The 22,488-nt window shown below is 40.8% G+C and overlaps 1 protein-coding gene across 2 annotated transcripts in view; it reads right to left on the reverse strand.

The window, feature by feature from the left end:
• LOC126335418 (zinc finger protein 432-like) overlaps positions 1-22,488 on the reverse strand; it is a 75,933-nt gene that overhangs the window by 37,876 nt on the left and 15,569 nt on the right. For both annotated transcript variants that reach the window (XM_049998694.1, XM_049998695.1), the window contains exon 2: positions 13,415-15,058. In XM_049998694.1, the coding sequence (XP_049854651.1) occupies positions 13,415-15,058 (1,644 nt within the window). The remainder of the gene's footprint in view (positions 1-13,414; positions 15,059-22,488) is intronic.

Consider the following 22,488-nt stretch of genomic DNA (forward strand, 5'->3'; position numbering starts at 1 on the left):
TTTTTATAAATAAGCATATTTCATTTCCTTGCTTGTGTATGTATGTGTGTGTGGTGTTTTTTTTTATGAAATGTAATTGATAATTCAGTAGTTAATAGTGATAAAAATGCATTTTATAGTTAACAATTTTATATAATCCAAAAACACTAACATCTCTGACTATGCACAAACCCTTTGTGAAACCACAGTGTCGCAATACCTTATTTGTAATTTTTGATTACTGAGACACACAGTGTAAGTGATGATTTGTGTGTGTGTGTGTGTGTGTGTGTGTGTGTGTGTGTGTGTGTGTGTGTGTAATGGAGGGGACAAATCAAAATACCATTTCTAACATTAGCATGTAAAAACACTCCAAGCCAGAAGGGTTTTGATACGTACCTCACAAGCAGCTTGTAAACAAATTGGCTTCATATGGGATATTGTCTCAGTTATGTGACTGGATTCATGATTTCCTATCAAAGGTCATCACTGTTTGTAGTAACTGACAGAAAGTCATCTAGTAAAACAAAAGTGATTGCTGAGGCCCTCGGTACTTCTTTATGTATATAAACGAATTCAGAGACAATCTGAGCAAATTGTTTGCAGATGATCTAATAAAGTCATCAGGAGATCAAAACTGATTGCAAAACAATTCCGACATCTGTATGGTGTGAAAACTGGCAACAGACCCTAAATAATGAAAAGTGTGAGGTCATACACATGAGCTCTGAAAAGGAATCTGTTAAACTTCGGTTATACGATAAATCAGTCGAATCTAAAGGCCATAAATTTAACTAAACACCAACGAATTACAATTACGATCAACTTAAATTAGAAAGAACACATAGAAAATGTTGTGGGGATAGCAAACCAAAGGCCATGTTTTATTGGAAAAACACTTAGAAGCTGAACGGATCTACTAAAGAGCCTGCTCACACTATGCTTGTCTGTCCTCTTCTGGAGTACTGCTGCGTGGTGTGGGATCCTTATGGGATCGGATTAACAGAGTACATCAAGAAAGTTCAAAGAAGGGCAGCATGTTATGTATTATTGAGAAATAAGGGAAAGACTGTCAAGGACATGATACAGGATTTGGGGTGGAAATCATTAAACTTTCTCCTCCAAATGCGAAAATATTTTGTTGACACCAACCTACAAAGGGAGAAACAATCATCATAAAAAAAATAGGGAAATCACAGCTTGCACGGAAAGATATATGTGCTTGTTTTTTATTCAGGCTGTTTGAGACTGAAACAACAGAGAATTATTGTGAAGGTGGTTCTGCAGGTACCTAAGTGTGATTTGCAGAGTAGCCATGTAGATGTAGATGTATAATGCAAGAGGGGGCAGGAAATCACACATGCACACCACAAATATTAATGTAAACTAATGCACTCGATTTAAAGAAGAAAATCTCAAAATATATAGTGAAATGCATGAAAAAAAAATAAGCAACTGGTGCAGATTTTCATTATTTAAATCCAAAAAGTTTAGGCTTCCATTGAACAAAATAACACTAGTGTCATAATTTGGCAACTATAAACAATAAAAATTACTTGCAAACTTCAGAAAATTTGCCATATTGTCTGCTATAACTTGGCGAAAACAGCATCTCAATATATTTATTAATTCTGGATGCATTTGTGGTGGCCTGTCTTAGCTGTCTCACCCCGTATTTACACTTTAAGTAAATATATAATGTTAGTGTAGAGTCTTGCATTGTTTATTGTTCAATTGTGTCAGCACCATTTATTATTATGTTTTATTGTTTACCTCTGTGTAATCTGTCAGTTTCCCGGAGATTTGAAATACAGTTATTGCATGAACAGATATTTAATTTTCCATCTCAACATTATTGCAGTTTTTTTTGCACACTATACATCACAGCAGACATCAAATATTTGCTGCTCATACCTAATGTAAGTTCGGTGAATTTTTGTTTTTTTATACTGTTTGCTGCCGCCGCCATTATTCTATTCTGTTACAGTAGCAAAAAGTGTGCTGAGTGCATGCCCAGGGTCTTTTGTCTATGCTATGCATGGGTAAGTGATTCTGCATCTATATCTACACTCTGCAAACCACTGTGAGGTGCATGGCAGAGGGTACATCTCAATGTACCAGTTATTAGGGTTTCTTTCAAGAATGACTGTTTGAATGCCTCTGTGTGTGTGGTAATTATTCTAATCTTATCCTCATGATCCCTATGTGAGAGATACGCAAGGGGTTGTAGTATATTTCTAGAGTAATCATTTAAAGCCGGTTCGTGAAACTTTGCTAACTGACTTTCTTGGGACAGTTTATGTCTGTCTTCAACAGTCTGCCTGTTCACTTCCTTCAGTATCTCCGACACTCCCCCACAGATTAAACAAACCTGTGACCACTTGTGCTGCTCTTCTATGTACATGTTCAATATCCCAGGTTAGTCGTATCTGGTACACACTTGAACCATATTCTAGGGTGGAACGCAAGAGTGATCTGCAAGCAATTCTTTTCTACACAGATTGCACTCCTCCATTATTCTACCAATGCACTGAAATCTACCACCTGCTTTACCCAGGATGGAACCTATGTGATCACTCCATTTCATATCCTGCGGAGTTAAACCCAGGTATTTGTATGAGACGGTCGATTCCAACAGTGGCTCAAGATATTATAGTCGTAGGATACTATGTTTTTTTTTTTTTTCATTTTGTGAAGTGCAAAATTTTACATTTCTGAACATTTAGAGCAAGTTGCAAGATCATTAATATACAACATGAACAGCAAGGGTCCCAACACACTTCCCTGGGGCACACCCAAAGTTCCTTCTACATCTGGCGATGATTCTCCATCGAAGATAACATGCTGTATCCTCCCTACCAAAAAGTCTTCACTTGATACCCCATATGATCATACTTTTGACAATAAGTGTATTGTGGTACTGAGTCAAATGCTTTTTGGAAATAAAGAAATACTGCATCTGCCTGACTGCCTTGATCCAAAGCTTTCAGTACGTCATGTGAGAAATGTGCGAGTTGGGTTTCACATGATGTATGTTTATAAGATCCACACTGGTTGGCATTGAGGAGGTCATTCTACTCAAGATACCTCATTATGTTTGAGGTCTTTCTTCCGAGAACTGGGCATGATTTTTTGCCCAAGGGATCCACAATAGATGTATCACGGACCCTATATTGCTCCAACTGCACACTCCCGACACCATTACAGAGCCTCTGGTTGAACAGTCTCCCACTGATATGCAGGATTCATGAGGTTTTCTCCACACCCGTACATGTCCATCCACTCAATACATTCTGAAACGAGACTCATCCAACCAGGCAACATGTTTCCAATCATCAACGGCCAAAAGTCGGCACTGACAGGCCCAGGCGAGGTGTAAAGCTCTGTATCCTGCAGTCATCAAGGGCATACGAATGGGCCTTCAGCTCTGAAAACCCATATAGATGATGTTTTGTTCAATGGTTCGCACACTGACACTTGATGATGGTGCAGTATTGAAATCTGCAGCAAAAGATTTGTATCGTGCAATCATCAAGGGTACACGAGTGGGTCTTTGGCTCTGAAAGCCCATACCGGTGATGTTTCATTGAATAGTTCACACGCTGACACTTTTTGATGGTCCAGCATTTAAATCTGCAGCAATTTGCTGAAGGGCAGCATTTCTGTCACACTGAATGATTCTCTTAAGTCATCGCTGATCCTGTTCTTGCAGAATCTTTTTCTGGCCTCAGCGATGTCAGAGATATGATGTTTTACTCGATTGCTGATATTCACAGTACACTCGTGAAATGATAGTACTTAAATCTTGATAGCCTGCCATTGTAGCAACAGTCAGCAGTAACTGATCTAACAACTACACCAGACACTTGTTGTCTTATATAGGTTTTTCCGACTGCACTGCCGTATTTGGCCTGTTTACATACCTCTGTACTTGAAAGTGCATGCCTATACCAATTTCTTTGGCACTTCAGTGTTTTAGTTGTCTTTTGTTTTTTGGCAATCACTGTTGCAACTGCGTCATTGTCACTGATACTAGTTTCAATGTGGACATCGTCAAACATGTCAGGTCTATTTGTTGCCATCAGACTCAATATATTTCCATCATAAGTGAGGTTCCTAACTATCTGTTCTTGGTAGTTTTCAGATGAGGCATTTAGTAAAGTTTCACAGGATCTTATATCATGCCCACTTCTAACAAAACTGTAGTTAACTGTTGGATGATTAAAGTCTTCGCCGATCATAACAGTATGATTGGGGAGTATTCAACTGAACTGAGGTTTTCTCTTAAGTTTTCGGTTACATCTGGAGATGAGTTGGGTGGGCAATAGAAGGGTCCAATTATCATTTTATGCCCACCCCTGACATTGCATCTTGGCCAAACAATTTCAGAAGCAGCTTCAGTTTCTATCACGATGGATTTGAGTTTCTTGTCTATTGCGACAAATACACCACCTCCATTTCCCATTTGCCTATCCTTTCGATACACACTTAAAATTTTCTCAAAAGTCTCACTGCTATTAATTTCAGGCTTCAACAGGTGAACATGTGGCTCGCACCTCATTGCATGCATTCTTACATATATGGTCACATAGTGCCAACACAGTACAGAAAAATTACTAAGTCATTTGTTATTTGTGATTAATAGTATGATGCAGTTACTGAAATATCCATACATTTATATGGTGAAAGTTCTTAATTAATCAAAGGTATTTATGGACACAAAAAAAGAATACTGCATACACAAACAAAATTTCAATTATGTTGAGGGAAGTTAAATGATCTATAAATATAATACGTAAGTCCACTCATGAGTTAATGAATCAGTCTGAGCTGGTGGGTGAGAGAGAGAGAGAGAGAGAGAGAGAGAGAGAGAGAGAGAGAGAGAGAGAATGGCTCTCACCAGGGAGAATGGAATAGTTCAATGTGTCACATAATTGGAATGTGTAACACTTGAGAACTTGATTGAAGCTAAATTGTTTGTGACCAATACTTTAATAACTCACCCTTCAAAATCAACCAGGCACTAGAGTATTCAAATGCCATAGTGTCAAGGGTGTATCATGAGAACTTTTAAACCTGGAAAACTGCAACTTCCTGGCAGATTAAAACTGTGTGCGCCGACCAAGACTCGAACTCGGGACCTTTGCCTTTCGCGGGCAAGTGCTCTACCATCTGAGCTACCAAAGCAAGACTCACGCCCGGTCCTCACAGCTTTATTTCTACCAGAATATTTCTCATTCTGGAAAACTGCAACTGCCCGAGTCAATAGCCGCCAGCAATAACTTGATGATAGGCTGTATTTGACTATCATGGATTATAACAGCAGACAGGTGGATTGCAGCAAATCCAATCTACCGGTAATTCAACGTTGGGCAACAACAATTCGTTGTAACAGTGCACACAGGAACACATTCTCAGAGTACGGAAAAATACTGCCTGGACTCTGAAATGTGGTACATGTTGGTACACAATGATTGCTGAGTAAGATTACAGAGAAATTATTTGAGACAATGCTTTTCAAATGCCATATTTCAGCCAGGCATGAAAACAAAGCTGTGTGAAAGAAGTTTACATAGGATTGTGTCAGAATAGTTTGAATGTACAGAGCACACATATTAGGTGCTTATATGGTCCCCCAAGTCACCTGACCTCTATCATGTAGAGCACATCTGTACTGCACTGTGTGAGCTGCATCTACTGAACACTCCTGTTATAACATCAAGTTTAACACATATATTTCAAAACCACACAACACATAAGTCACTGAGCAAGATGACAAAGCAAGACATGTGAACACGGAAACATTCGAATGAGCACTGAGTCCAAGTCTAGCGGCCGCTGGCTGGCTGGCCGCTTAGGTGGCGCGGCTGCTGCATGGCTGGCAGACAGTGCCGCATGTAGAGGACGCGTGTAATTGCGTGGCGGCACTTTGAATGATTGGCGAGTCACAACACCTTTCCCCCCTTTGAAATTTTTGCACTGGTCTTGATGGAGGTGGCCTGTAGATTGCTAATGTCCATAAGCGTTGCTTGACTGACCGTAAAGTCTCGAGGAGGAGGCTTCCCGTATGGATGGGAGTGTCCCCGATGATAACGGGTTGAGATGACAGGAGATGTAGGGGACGAATCTGCTGGGGCCCCATGCATCAATCTGCCCATTGCGGCAAGTCCAGTTGATATAACAGGAGACATGGGCGATGTATTGGCTTCCGTAGGAGAAGGAGGCGAGTAGATTGGCTCTGACAGATGATGGTCATCCGGTTCCTGCATGGGCACGTCTCCTGGTGGCGTCTGTTCCTGTATTGGCACCGAGATGACAGTGAGAGGGCTGCGTTGTGAATAATGAGCGATGCCAAGATCCCGAGCATCAGGTAAATACAGGCGTCGGCCACGGTGTCGTAAGATGCAACCCAGACTCCATTTTGACTGCCTGCCATATCCTCGTACCCAGACAAGGTCGTCGGAGGTGAACTGGCCAAGTGAAGGCACCCACGGCCGTGAGGTGGTAGGCTGCAGAAGAAGAAGAAGTAGCGTGCGGGGCTGTCGGCCATGTAAGAGCTCAGCAGGGCTGTGGCCGCCCATGGGGGTGAAACGGTAACAAGCCAGAAACTGGAGAAGCGCATCATCATCAGCAGCAGAAGAAGTCAGGAGCTTCTGCATCTGAGCCTTAAATGTGCAGACCAGTCGTTCAGCCTCACAGTTTGATTGTGTATGGAACGGAGGGGCCGTGACATGCATAACACCGTGACGAGCACAAAAATTCGCAAATTCAGAAGAGGCAAATTGCAGACCATTATCAATAACAAGAGTAGAGGGAAGACCTTCCAAAGAAAAAATGCAGGGGAGAGCACTTGTGGTTGCCGCAGTGGTACGCAACGTCCAACGGACAATGAAAGGAAAGTTAGAGTAGGCGTCAATTATGAGGAGCCAATAAGTACCTAAAAAAGGTCCCGCGAAGTCAGCATGAATGCGCTCCCAGGGCATCTCAGGTGAAGGCCACGGTGACAAAGATGACTTCAGGGTGGCGGTCTATGATGCACAAGGGCCGCAGGCAGCGACCATGTTTGCTATTTCAGAGTCGATGCCAGGCCAGTACACATGATGGCGCACCAGAGATTTCGTGCGAGACACCCCAGTGCTCTTGGTGAAGGAGGCGTAAGACCAAAGCACGCAAAGACACAGGTACCACAACATGCGGCGAAGCATTGTCGGTTGAAAGGGGGATAACACCATCCCGAGCCGTGAGGCGGGTAGCGTAAAGCGTAGTAGTTCCGCAACGGATCAGAAGTCTTAGTGGACGGACGATCTGGCCAACCCTTCTGAATACAGCGTAAAACCCAGAAGAGGGTAGAGTCAGAACTCGTAGCAGCCTCCAGCCGGTTCCCGGTGATGGGGAATCCGTCCACAACCCGCTGCTTGGCAACATCCAGATGGAAACACAAAAGTTCATCCCTATCGAATGCCAGATCAGGACCCATGGGAAGGCGAGACAGTGCATCAGCATGCGCATGTTGAGCCGTCAACCAGAAATAAATCTCATAATTGAAAAGAGACAAGTAAAGAGCCCAACGTTGGAGGCATGGTCGGGAAGTGACGATGATGGATGAAACAAGGAAACAAGTGGTTTGTGATCTGTAACAAGATGAAATTTGGATCCATAGAGAAAAACACAAAACTTATGAAGAGCATAAATAAAGGCCAAAGCTTCTTTTTCAATTTGAGAATACTTTTGTTGGGCATCCGTGAGCATTTTGGAGGCATAAGCAATGGGTTGTTCAGAGCTGTCAGAAAAACGGTATGCAAGGACTGCACCGACCCCATATTGAGAGGTATCAGTGGCAAGAACAAGATGTTGGCCAGGTCGATAAGTAGCCAGGCAAGGGGCCTGTTTCAACATAGTCTTCAATTTCTGGAAAGCCGCATCGCATGACGCGGACCAGTGAAAAGGCACGTCTTTATGCAACAGGCGATGCAACGGCTGAACCACTGACGCACCAGATGGTAAAAACTTGTGACAGTATGCTACTTTCCCCAAGAAGGCCTGTAGCTCCTTAACAGATGTAGGGCGAGGAAGGGCATAGATCGCAGCGACAGTTTGCTGAAGCGGACGAATACCATCCCGAGATAGTTGAAACCCCAAGTACGTGATAGATGCCTGAAAAAATTGTGATTTCTGAAGATTACACTTAAGACCGGCAATCTGTAAAACATGAAAAAGTGTTTGGAGGTTCTGAAGATTTTCTTCAGTGGTGGAGCCAGTGGCAACAATGTCGTCCATGTAAATTATACACCCAGGGACAGGAAGCAATAATTGTTCCAAGAATCGCTGAAAGAGAGCAGGGGTGCTGGCAACCCCCAATGGCAATTGTCGGTATTGATAAAGGCCGAAAGGCGTGTTGAGGACCAGAAACTGCTGGGAAGCAGCGTTGAGAGGAAGTTGATGATAAGCTTCTGACAGGTCAATTTTAGAAAAATACTGGCCTCCCGCAAGTTTAGTGAACAGGTCGGGGCATAGGGTAAGTGTCGATGAGGCACTGTGCATTTACAGTGGCTTTAAAACCGCCACAGAGATGAATATCACCATTGGGTTTAGCAACGACGACGAAAGGAGAGGACCACTCACTGGAAGTGACAGGAAGCAAGACCCCTGAAGTAGTGAGACGGTCCAGCTCCCATTTTACCCGATCATGAAGGGCCACAGGAATGGACAGAGCCTGAAAAAACTTAGGCCGAGCAGTGGGTTTGAGTGTGATATTAGCTTCAAAGTCATTTGCACGGCCTAACCCAGGAGAAGAAAAGGGATGAAAATGTCGTCGACAAGGAAGCCAATTGAGCATAAGGAATAGCATCAGAGACGATATTGACAATGATCTATGGAGAACTCAAAAACACGAAAGGCATCGAAACCAAAAAGATTCTCTGTTACTCTGGTCGACCACAAATATGGGAACAGTGCGAATGACGGATTTGAAAGATACCTCAGCATTCAACTGTCCCAAGAGAGAATCTTCTATTTATTGTACGTCCATAATTGCCGAGTGACAGGTGATAGGAGTGGAGAACCCAACTGAATATACATCTGAGAATTAATTATAGTGGCAGCAGAACCAGTATCCATCTAAATGAGAACATCCTGACCAAGGATTTGGACAGTGAGGAATAACTTCCCTGAAAGGGAAGAAGTGCAATTGACAGACAACACAGAAGCGAATCAGCGTCACGGTCATGAACATCATGTATGCGGTCGGGTTTGCAAACGCCAGACATATGACCCTTCTTTTTGCAATTGTGACACACGGCCCAATGTTGGGGACAGTCCTCCCGTGAATGTTTCGTAAAACACTGCGGACATGAAGGAAGTTGCCAGGGGTTTTGCTGCAGTTTCTTAGAGGGTTGTTTACGGTTAGGCTGAGGCTGCGCGTGGGAGCGTACTGCGGCCCCGTCGGTAGGTGGGGATGCACCGCACACGTCTTGTCAACAGCACACAGAGGTTGTATTTCTCCTACGTCACACCACGCCTCTATTTACGCCCCAGCGGCGTGAGAAATTTCAAAAGACTGCGCGACGGATAGGACTTCATCTAGAGTCGGATTTGCCAACTGAAGGGCACGTTACCTAACTTCTTTGTTGGGCGCCGACAGGATATTAGCATCCCGTACCATGGAATCGGCATAGGATTCTTTGTGAACGTGACACTTTCGACTGAGGCCATGAAGTTCAGCAGCCCAAGCGTGATAGGATTGATGCGGTTGTTTTTGACAATGATAAAAGGCAACACGAGAAGCTACCACATGCGTTTGCTTTCAGACAGAAGCGAGCACATTTCAGCAAAGGACAAAGACGCAGGATCTTTCAAAGGAGCCAATTGTGACAACAATCGATACATATGAGGTGAAATCCATGAAAGGAACAGAGACTTACATGTTTATTCGTCAGTGACATGAAATGCCAAGAAGTGATGTCAAAGACATTTTTCGTAATCAGACCAATCTTCCGCCATCTCGTCGTAAGGAGGAAAAGGAGGTATAGACAACAACAAGAAATGCCCAGCATTTGATGCCACAACGAAATCGCGATTCGTCGATGTTAGAAGCGTTTGCTGTTCAATGAGACCTTGCAATAGTAGCTCGACAGTAGCCATGGAAACCTGTGGGTCAACGATGAAAAGGAAAAATCCCATCCTTTTCGCCAACTGTTATAACGTCAAGTTTAACACATATATTTCAAAACGACACAACACATATAAGTCACTGAGCAAGTTGACAAAGCAAGACATGTGAACACGGTAACATTCGAATGAGCACTGAGCCCAAGTCTAGCGGCCGCTGGCTGGCTGGCCGCCTACGTGGTGCGGCTGCTGCATGGCTGGCAGACAGTGCCGCATGTAGAGGACGCGCGTAATTGCGTGGCGGCACTTTGAACGATTGGCGAATCACAACAACTCCAACTTTTCTCTGTGAGTTGTGGGTAATAGTTGGTCTACTGTGTTAAGGGTAGTTTTCCAGTGCTTTTGTTGTCCCATCGAGTGGTGTAAAGTGTCTTCACTATTACCAGGTCAGAAGGGGATGCTACAGGCTACTATGCATGTTATCTCATGTATAATTGCTTTTGGGCATATAACTGGAAATCTTTTACAGGCCACAGCAGGTGCTTTCTAAAACTAAGCACTATGGTATGGCTAAAACAAACTAAGTCCTCTTTTTAAGGTATGACATACTTGCAATAACATGTAGGTATTAATGCTCTGAATGCCAATGTTAATACTGCAGTTAGTGCACCACATACTTTTTCTGAACTTGTGCACCTAACTGAAACCAATCAAACTATCATCACATAAATAATATCTCAGACAAATGTAACATTGTTAAATGAAAGTGATCATAAACAGACTTTATTTCAGAATAATTTTTATTTTGCTGTCTGCTTGTCAAAATTCAGCAGAGGAGATAGAAGAGGACGACAATGAATTACTACATGAAATGTATTCGCAGTAGTGAATATGGACAATCAGCTGTATAATGGCATGACGATGATGAAAATTTATGCTGGTCTGGGACTCAAACTGGATTTCCTGGTTGTTTTGGGCGGTGCATACAAGCATGCCTGGGGAAATATTGCATCGCACTTCTGAACAACACAGGCACTGTAATGCTGTAAGAATTACTACAGTCTTTATTCTGGCAAACACATGGAATATTTTGTTGTGTTTTGTTCACACTGACATGACTTCCATTGTCAAGTGGAATATTTTACTTGTGCACAAGTCATAACCGTAAAAAGTTGCTGACATGTAGGACATTGAATGACTGATTGGATGAATAAAGATACAAAAATAATCTGTCACTGTCACATCATGTGTTGGGTATTTAATCTTATTGTTATATTTTACTCAAATCACTTTAAACCACTGCTTGTGCACACTGTTGTCATTTGTATAATCTATACCAGTTGCAGTTTGCTGTGATTTATGTAAAAGATCATAAGTACGTTAACATTAAATATCCAGAAAAGGATGTGACGATGACATATACACATGTCGGATATTTTTTAAGATTTTAACATGAGCTGAAGCAGAACTTTTCAGTATTTCTCTTGATAATGGCCATATGGCTGGAACTGCAGTAGTAGGTATTGTGAATAAATAATTTCGCAGTCAAAGGTGAACGTAAAGTAATTTGGAAAATGTTATGTAACTGTGAACCCCAAGTATGGGAAAGGAGAATGTAAAGTAATTTGGAAAATGTTATGTAACTGTGAACCCCAAATATGAGAAGTTAATCAACAGAGACACTGTCAACATTTTGGTAGCATACTAAGTAACATGCTAACGTGTGGTGAAACAGTGTTTGCCACATTCAAGCTGCAGACATGCTGAAGCACGTTCACTAATCAAAATTGGAAACTGTGAGCTGTAGCCCATGAGATTCCTGCTGTGACAAACACGCCAATGGTGACATTCGTCATCTTCTTCTTTTTTAAAAATACCATTTTACACTACAGTACATTTCACAACATACACTGTGTGGAATATTCATAACCAGCAAAGTGTGATGCCACCACCAGCAAAGATACATACCCTTGTGTGTTACCTCAGAATTCTGGGCCTAAAAGTTGTTCTTTATTGTCATGACTAGTTATAAGTTTTCTAGATCCTCATAGACCATGATATGTGCAGTCAATTTTTTAAAATCTTAATTTCTGTCACTGTTATTTATTTGTCATTTTTATCCACTAAAATATACAGCTTTTTCTCTCTCTGACAACATGTGTAATAAAATCTTTGGAAGTTTTGTTATCCCAGAACATGAATTGTAATTCAATGTAAAGAATACAAAAACTGCACCACTCAAGATAATGAAAATAAAGACATATTCAATACCCACACTCTGCTTAAAACTTGGCAAAAGCATTTTTGAAGTCCACAAACATATAGAAACAGCAACAAATTAGGAACAGTTCTGATAACTATGACATAAATGCAAATCTGAAAATTAGCAGACTTCATCGCATTTGCACTTAGACAAAACATGCTTGGTCCACGTAGGAAGATAGCCATATAAACAACAATTCATATGGTTAAGTAAATAACACACACACAATAATGATGGTGAAATGGAGCCAAAACTCATCTAGGTAAAAGTGAGCAGGAACAAACTTTTGTTTTGTTCAAGGTGAAATCATCAAAGTATTTTATGTTAGGAACATTTAGTAAGCTTCACAAAAGTTTAAGAGTAAAGAGTATAGTATTCAATGTGCATTGAATTAAAATAGTTAACAAGGAGCCAAAAACTAGGTAAGGTGTAAGGCAGGTTTGCTCATTGCCACTAATGATATTTAATTTTCATGTTCAAGAGACAATGAGGAACGTAAAAAGAATAATTGATGTGTGTGTGTGTGTGTGTGTGTGTGTGTGTGTGTGTGTGTGTGTATGAGATCTGGGGATTGGAGGGGGTGTCATGCACAGAAACTCAGCATGATCTTCTTTGCTGACAACACACAACATGGCTGCAAATGTCAACAGGAATTGGGTTGAGTGCATAATGAAATGTAATGTGCGCTAGCTGAAAGCATAATGAAAATGAAAACTAATGTAATAGTATGCCAAGCAGATGGATATGGTGGATGGTCTAGTTAAACCTGGGCAAGATACACTTGAGGAGGCGAATGAGTTTTATTTTCTCAGAAGCAGAGCATGCAAAGAAGGAAATCTGTAGGAAAAGCATAGTAGCACGGATTACATAAGGAAAAAGCCTTTCAATAAAAGAAAAATAATCTACTCACATAAAAATTCAACCAAGATTGATAAGGGGGCAGGGAGAATAAAAAATAGGAAACTAGAAACACATTTAGTTTTCAAAAACAGTTAATTTTTCATTGTTAAATCAAGCAAAGGACGAAATCATTTCATTTTTGTAACTATATCGACTTCACCATACCTGTGTGGGTTCTTGCATGCTGCACAAGGTTGAAGGCTTTTTTGAAGATTTTCCCACAAACTGAACAACTGTATTTACTTTTGGCATGGACTTCACCTACATGTTTTTTTAACTGAATGTCATCATCAAAAGTAGAAGAGCATTCACTACACACATATCTTCCACCACTATTATGTTGTACCATGTGTTGCTTCAGTGCACCCACACGTTTAAATGTCTGACCACATATTTTACACGTAAAATCCATAATGCTGCAGTTGTCTAAACCACCTTTGTCAGTCTCTGTTGGTGAGACTCCCAGTTTATCAGTTAAGGAACTAAATTCAACTGCTCGAGTTTCAACTTTGACTGAACTGTCGACAGAGATATTAACTGTTTCAACCATTCCACTATTTAAACCATGTCCATTATCCAAACTTGAGAACGCATTGCTGTTGCTGTTATTGCAATCACTGTTTTTTAAAGTATTTATAGTAGACAATTGTAGCTCAGAAGAATCGGATGTATTATTTTGTGTATGTTTATTTAACATACCATTATTTTCAATAGTTGAGGTCTGAAATTGTAGAGCTGTGTTTATTACAATTGCATCTATATTATTTTCCAGGGCAGTTTTCTCTTCTTGCTCAGAACTGTGGTTTGTCTTTGCTAAATGCAAAGAATTCACATCAACACATGGGATCTTCTGCTCTATGTGTGAGACGGACTGTTGTTCCAGCACAGAGCATGTAAGCTTTTGGCTAGCTGAGACAGCTGAACTACTGTCAGGTGATGAATTACAAGAAAGGTATTTGCTCCCCGAAATGCCTGGTCTGGAACTATTTTGTGCAAGTTCACTTTTTACTGGCTGGCTAAGTGATTCTGAGAAATTACTTGTTGCTTCCTCAAAACTCTCTGTGTACTCAAAAGTACTATGCAGACTATCTCCATTAAGGTTTTGTTCAAGCAAATCTAACCCCTCAAACCTCTGATTACATGCTGACGATGTGAATACTTCTTCCTTTGGTGAAAGTTGCAAAGTTTTTTCTACATCTGGGCTCGGAAAATTGAGAGCTGCTTCATTTACAATTGATTCGATTGGCACATGCAGAGCGTCTTCCTGTTGATTACTTGATCGGTCTAGGGAGCCCATCATGTTAACACTATCTAAACATTCTATACTGTGCACAGTATGTAAACCCATGTGTTGTTTCAACATTTTTACACATTCAAAAGTCTGATCACAGAGAGAGCACACAAAGCTTCTAAAAGCATCACCTCTATCGAGGAAGCAGTCAAGCAGTGCATCAGTATCACCTGAAGAACAGTCTTCAGATGCATTACGTGCTCGATACGGTATCTGATAAATACGAAAGAGATCGCGTAACATATCTTCACCGAGTCCGAGCTGAGCCTTAACTTGTTGTGTGTACACATTAACCTGCCAGCCCTGCGAACCTGAACGACATGAAGAATGCAAAGGGAGACGATGATGACATGCCTGGCATGCAAAACATAATGCTGAATACAGTCCACTGGACCGCCGAACATCTTCGTGCAGCTGCAGCTGCCCAGAACAACAACAAGGGCATCCCAATAATGGTCCTAGGGCTTCCTGCAGACATGTGAGCTCCAGCAGACGTACTCCTTCCGCCCGTACCATACCTGCAGATATGCAATGGTCACAATAAAATGAAAATAACAGGCTGTTTGAGGGGGTTTGAAAGATTACATAAAAATGCAAGTACATAGCTGGAAATGACATGAATTTAAAAAAAAAAATTGCAAGCAAATAGCTGGAAATATCAATTGCAGCAACATAATTACATAGTTCCAATAATTTAAGATCAAGATCTGTACCCACAGCTGATTTAAGGCCCAGGCAACACAAGTAGCTGCTTGGGGTGTAGAGCTGAGAAGGGCACCAAAGTTGCCCCCTTGTGCAAAATGTGTGCAGCAGGTGTAGCAAAAACAATTCACTTCTGCACTCACTCAGTTTATGAGCAAACGACAGATGGAAATGGGAGCGACATGACATGTTGCTCATGTGGAAAATGGAAGTGACGGAGGTGTGTGTGTGTGTGTGTGTGTGTGTGTGTGTGTGTGTGTGTGTGTGTGTGTGTCCAGACGAATATGTCATGTCAAACCAGTCCTGGTTATACTCTATATACAAAAAATTCTCTCACTGTGCAGCCTTTTGTGGTCACAATGATTAGTTACAGCCCTTGCAGTATACAATTCAAAAGGCATACACTGGAGTACGAACTGTAATGCAACAACACAGGCAGTCATATCTGTCTTACAAATATATCAAACAATGGAAAAATGACAATATTATGAAAAGGATAGACTACAAGTCATTGTATACGTAGATATTGAGTTAGATACAGGCACAACAAAAGGACTGTGAAGAAGTAAGGTTTTGGCCAAAAAGGCCTTCATTGGAATTAGACCACACACACACACACACACAGACACACACACACACACACACACACACACACACACACACACACACACCACAGTCTCTAGCTGCTACAGCCAGACTGCATCTATCTGCGACTCAACAATTATACGATGTGGTGAGGTGAGAAGCAATCCATCCTTTTCACAATACTACAAATATATCCTTATGACAAATGTGATTAGGACACAGAAAGCAACAAGACCATTGCAAGGTCAACACATGTAATACTGTGAACACAGTCCACCGGACAGATCATAGACAACACCTATTTTCTTTGATTTAACAAAAGCATCTGACTGTGTCAACTATGTTCAACATTGGTTCACTTCATACCTGGAAAGTAGGAAGCAGAATGTTCTCCTCCCGTGTGAACAAACAAGTAAGAGAGTTGAGTACGGATGGGATCATACAAAGTTGGTGTGCCACAGGGTTTTGTTCTGGGTCCGATGCTTTTCTTGATTTATACCAATGGTCATCAACTACACATGACAGATAACTTTAAAAAAGTTGTCTTTGAACATGATAATTATTATTGGGAAAGACACTGAATGTAATGTAAATGATGCAGTTTATAGGATAGTTGGTAATATCAGCATGTGACTTTGAAAGAAAATTACAATCTTATGCAAAAACTCAATCATGTTAATTTCACTGTAAGAATAATTTCCACTGCCTCTTACACTGAAACACAAAGGCTTCTTTACTTTGCTACTTCAACTCTATTATCTCATATGCTGTTATATTTTGGGGCAACTCTGTGCACTCTTCAAGAATATGCTTAAATTAAAAAAAAGGACAGTCAGACTGATCTACAGTATCACCCACAGACTTCATTTAGGCCCTTTTTACATTTTTTATTAATATTTTGTTTATAAAATTTCTAATCAGCATTCTGTAAACTATGAACTGACTTGTTCCACGACTTTGGCTTGCATGGTACCATCGAACATGATAAATAAAATTTCTCTCTGAAATGCAAAGATCATTACTTTTAATAAGAAACTTCTTGGAATATTAAAACTGTACGCTGGACTGACTCGAACTCAGGACTTTGCCTTTTGCAGGCAAATACTCTACCGATTGAGCTGCTCAAGCATGATTCACGACACATCCTCACATCTTTACTTCTGCCAGTACCTCATCTCCTATCCTTCAGATGTCATAGAAGCACTCATCCGAAACTTGCAGGACTACAACTTCTGGATAAAAGCATATTGCAGTTTCATGGCATATCCTTTCTTCCAGAAATGCTAGTCCTGCTTTTAGTTAGCTTTCAGACAATATTTGCTATGGCCTTGTAATGATTTAATTGGTTTCTCTCGAAGTCAGCTAGACTGCTGAACATTTCTACTTCTCTCCAAATGTGTTCTTATTTATTTAATTTAAATTATATACTCTAATCTCTTAACATCTTTTGCCAAAAGTTTAGAAATTACTGCTCTTCTGTGCATGTGCTTGATAAATTACTTAAACACTATGCCTCAAGGGCTAAAACGGTATTTATTTCACTCTCACTCCAACATTTACTTGAGGAACAACTCTCTTAATAACAATATGACATTCTGGCTATGGCACAGCAATCCTACTGCTATTGCAAATAAGAGTGTACAAATTGACAATTGTCCAACTGTATTAAAATATTTTGAGTTCAATGGTTTAGAGCTATTTTCTTGTGCAGGATACCTGCAAGTGATGTTGCTTAATTGTAGTGCTGGTGGAGTTTGAGCTGGCAATAGCACATCTGAGTGTTAAGCCCTTCTGTAACCCATTATGAACAGATGACGATTATTTAACAGACTGGTTACATCTCAGTGAAGACTGCAATATATATCAACATATGAAGCCAAAAAGAATGAAGACTTTTTCACTTTAAAAGACTCTTCATTTCTGCATTTGAACTTATCTACTGTATTCAAGCCTTGTTCACCTTCTACAGTAACTCTTAGCCCTCACACTTCCTTCCATCACCAAACTGACAATTCCATGATGCATTATGGATGAGTCCTATCAACATATTGTTTCTTTTAATCAAATTGTCACAAATTTCTAGTTTCACCACTTTCATTCATTACATCCCCATGTATTATTCAATCTAACCATCTGATCTTGAGCATTCTTCTATAGCACCACAATCAAAAGTTTCCAGCTTTTATAGTGTCTGGGATGCCTTTCATCCATTTTTTCACTGGTATGCAAGGCCACAGTCCAGACAAATATCTTGAGAAAGGACTTCCTCACATGTAAATATAAATTACATGTTTCTCATTTTCAGAAACAGTTTTCTTGGTATTGCTGGTCTGCATTTTATCTCTTCCTTTCTTCAGCCATAATCAGTTATTTTGCATCAAACAACAATACTCATCTACCACTCTCAATGTCTCATTTCCTAATCTAATTCCCTCATAACTGCCTGATTTATTTTGATATTATTCCATTACCCTCATTTTACTTTCATTCATGTTCATCTTATAAGCCCCTCTCAATATTCTATTCATCCCATTCAACTGCTCTACAAAGTCCTTAGCTGGCTCTGACACAATTACAATGCCATAGGCAAACTTATTTCTTCTCCTTGAACTTTTATTCCTTTTCCAAATTTCTCCTTGGTTTCCTTCAAGCTTGCTCAATACAAATTATATAAATATAGGTTTAACTTTCTTCAACCTGTCTTCCAAGATAAGTTGTAGGGTCGATGTTGCCCTGAGTTTTTCTGCATTTTTCCGGACCCCAAACTGATCTTCCCTAACATTGGCCTCTATCAGTTGTTCTATTCTTCTGCAAATAATTAGTGTCGATATTTTGCAACCATCACTTTTTAAACGGATGATTCTATAGTATTCGCACCTGCCTTGTTTGGAACTGGAATTACTATACTCTTCTTGAAGTATGAGGGTATTTCACCTGTCCCATATATCATGCACACCACGTGGGGTAATTCTGTTATGGGTGGCTCTCCCAAAGTTCTCAATATTTCCGAGGGAGTGTCATCTACTCGAAATGCCCTGTTTCCATTTAGGTCTTTCATTGAGCCACACAAGCTGTCCCACCTTGGCAAGGTCAGTTGTTTGTTGGAGGATCTGTAGCCTAGGTGAGGTTACATCACCCTTACGGCATTCCAATGATTTTTTATTGCCTTAAAAGAGCAAACTACAGTGGGCATATGTGATTGTTTTTAAAAATAATTGTTTGCATTTTACTGCATAGATACTGTTCTTTAGCAATAGCATAATCCAAAGTAACAACACAGTAACATATTACACCCAGAGCTTTTCAGCTTCGTCTCTCGCAACATGAATTACAAAATGACAGTTGAAATTTCTAAGCTGCATGTAAATGTTGGTTCTAGGCATCTCCATTACCTCCTAAAAGACTGACTGAAGTAATTTGTAAAAATTGGTACAGAATTCCATTCAAGACTATTTATAGACAACATGCACAAATTCTAATGTAAATGATGATAAAAATTACAGACATTCCAGCGATCTTAGATTTTTTCTTAAACCTTTTAGTACACTCCTGGACCCGCCTTGAATTAGTCGAAGTAAGGAATGAAGAAGTATTAAGAAGAGTTGGAGAAGACAGAAACATGCTGAAAGTCATCAGAAAGAGAAAACGGAACTGGATTGGACATTGTTTGAGGAGGTACTGTTTACTGAAGGAAGAAATAGAAGGAATGGTGGATGGAAAAAGGGGAAGAGGAAAAAGAAGATATTAAATGCTGAACAATATCAAAGGAAGCAAATATTCAGAAATGAACTGAAACTTCCTGAAAAATTAAACTGTGTGATAGACTAGGACAGAAACCCAGAACTTTGCCTTTCGTGGACAATGTTGTTACTAGCTGAGTTATCCAGGTATGTCTTGCAACCTGTTGCCACAGCTATACTGTCAATACAACTCTCTTGCTTTCCAAACTTCAGAATAGTTCATCAGGATACACTGAGGGACTAGCACCCCTGGAAGAAAGTATACTGTGGAGAAATGGCTTATCCACACCCTTTGGGATTTTTTCAGATTGAAAATAGGAGACTGGTACTGGCACAAGTGAAGGTGTGGGTGGTTAATGAATTGCACCTGGATAGCACAGTCAGTGTGACACTGCCTATGAAGCACAGTCTGGGACTGCTAAGGAAGGTGGATGGTCGACCTTTGTTTAGTGGGAGAATTTTGGGTCAGTGTAGCCCCCTATAAAGTAGATTGTGTATAGAACACATATCATTCCCGCTCAGGCTGTGGAGGTGAGCTGATAGCTGCATATTAGCGCTAGCTCCCCAGCATGTACGGATGACGCGGAAAGGGAGGCAAAGCTGCTGCCCTGCTGCAATTGCTGGGCCTCGTGCCCGGCGCATCAGAAGATGGGGAACGCCAGAAGACGACGGAGCGGAAGGAGCAGTGCTATCGCTGCCGAAAACTTGACCATGTTGCCAAGTATTGCCGTAATGCAGTGGCATGCCTTCGTTGTGTGCAAGCACACGATTCGCGCTACTGCTCCAAGAAAGATGCCACACGCTGCTACGCCAATTGTGGCGGCCCTCATGCCGCGAATTAACGCAGCTGCAGCTACATCAAGAACTGGAGTCGCGGAGACTAGGCTAGACGGAGACACAAGACCACCAAGAAGGCGGAGACAGCTGAGGCCGTTGCGTCCTCGCCACCCCCAGCCTTTGGCGGATCCGTGGTGGCCGATGACGTAGCTTTACCACCAGACGCAGTCAGCGAGGCGTGTGCCAGGGACCCTCCACACCGCGCCCGACACCCATCATCATCATCATCATCATCATCAAATATCTGCTCTGTCAGTCGCTGACTGACAGTCCCAGGCGTCGACAGGGCCAATCAGGTAAAGGCCCCTAACTGATGCATACCTGTCAATTCACGTGACCTACTGCCTGTCTCCGACTGGCAATCATACGTATCCAATACGCACAACCGTCCCAGTTATTCCCAAACGTCCCAGCAAACCTCAACCCATCTAAGTGGAGCAAATGTCTAACGACAACAAACTCCTCCTTAACATCCTCAAGAAGAGGAATTTCAAGTGCGAAGCAGCAGCAGAACACATATGCAACCCACTCTTTGAGAGCTACTACTCGAGTATTTGGGATCCCAACAGGTCAGCTTAAAGGCTGACATCGAAGTAATTCAGAGGCATACTGGTAGATTCGAAACACAAACTTTGATCACCACGGAAATGTTTCGTGAACTCAAATATGGTTCCCTGAACAGAAGACAAAGTTCTTATCACAAACCATTGTTGAGAAAGTTTAGAGAACAGGCAATTGCTGCTGATTACAGAACAATTCTACTACTGCTAATACATGTCTAGCATAAGGACCATGAACACAAGTTAACATAAATTAGCAGTCATACGGGCACACATAGACAGTGGTTTCTCCTCCGTTTCATTAGTGAGTGGAACCAGAAAGGGAATGACTAGTAGTGGTACAAGATACTCTCCACCATACACTGTACAGTGGGATGCTGAGTATGTATGTAGATGTAGATATAAACAGAATGCGCCCCTTTGCAGATTGTAAATGGAATTTTAGATCTACACAGTGAGTAAGAATGACAAATTTGTCCGTTAGCAGCTACAGCTAGATAATGTGCTCCATTGATGCTCCACAATTTTCAAAGTTTTGTCTGTGATAAACTGATGCTGCAGTGTTCATCTTTGGTATGGTAGTGTAAAAGGTGTCACATATTCAGCTAAATAAAAAATCTACACAATTTGAATGTTTATTTACACATACAAACTGACTTACACTTTTTTTGTATGCACCCATGTGTGGCATTTAGGTCCAATTCAAAATTATAGATTCTAATGTTTATGTTGTTTCTGTATCACTTTTCTGTGATTATATTACTATTCATATGTAACACAATCTACTGCTTATTTTTTTCAATTGCCATAAAAAAATCTTTTACCATATCATCAACTGTAAACTTAAATAGGCCACATCTAATACCATCACATATTAACATATTAATGTGGGGAGGAGGGAGGAGGGGGGGAAAGAAGGAACAAGTTATTTAGAAATTTTTCAGAATTTTTGGACACTTACAAATTTACATTTCCAAGAATTTTCAAAAGTTGTGAGTGTTGCACATAACTTATTTTGTAGTCAATCAGCATTTGAGATTTACAGTTACTGTAAATACTTAACATTATACGTTATATTATTTTTATCTTTTAACAGGAGTGTATACTGCCTGCATTTATTGTAAACTGAAGATATTGTTGAATTTGTTACTGGCTTTAAGCCGAAGAATATACACAGAAATAGTAAATTTTGTACCATGTTTTTCTGTTGTTTTAACAAGTATGTCATTTTCACTCTAAAAGGTTACCAGGCCCACTAAAGGGAATCAGCAATCTTAGTTTAAAGCTATTCATTACTGTACTGTAAGATATTGAACCAGGCACAATGCAGCCACAGTGTTTATGCTTTCTGAGGCACAGGATGAGTTGGTTGGTGTTCGTAAGCTGCTAGGAACCATTGTGACTACTGTACGGCAATTTTAAGCTGCTGTGAGGGCCACTGAGAGCCATTTACCACAGTTATTAAAGGTGGACTGAGAGCTATTTAGCAGAGATACTAAAGGTCTGTCCTCTTCTGTGGATACT

The sequence above is a fragment of the Schistocerca gregaria genome, chromosome 2, assembly GCF_023897955.1.
Source record: "Schistocerca gregaria isolate iqSchGreg1 chromosome 2, iqSchGreg1.2, whole genome shotgun sequence".
NCBI lineage: Eukaryota > Metazoa > Arthropoda > Insecta > Orthoptera > Acrididae > Schistocerca > Schistocerca gregaria.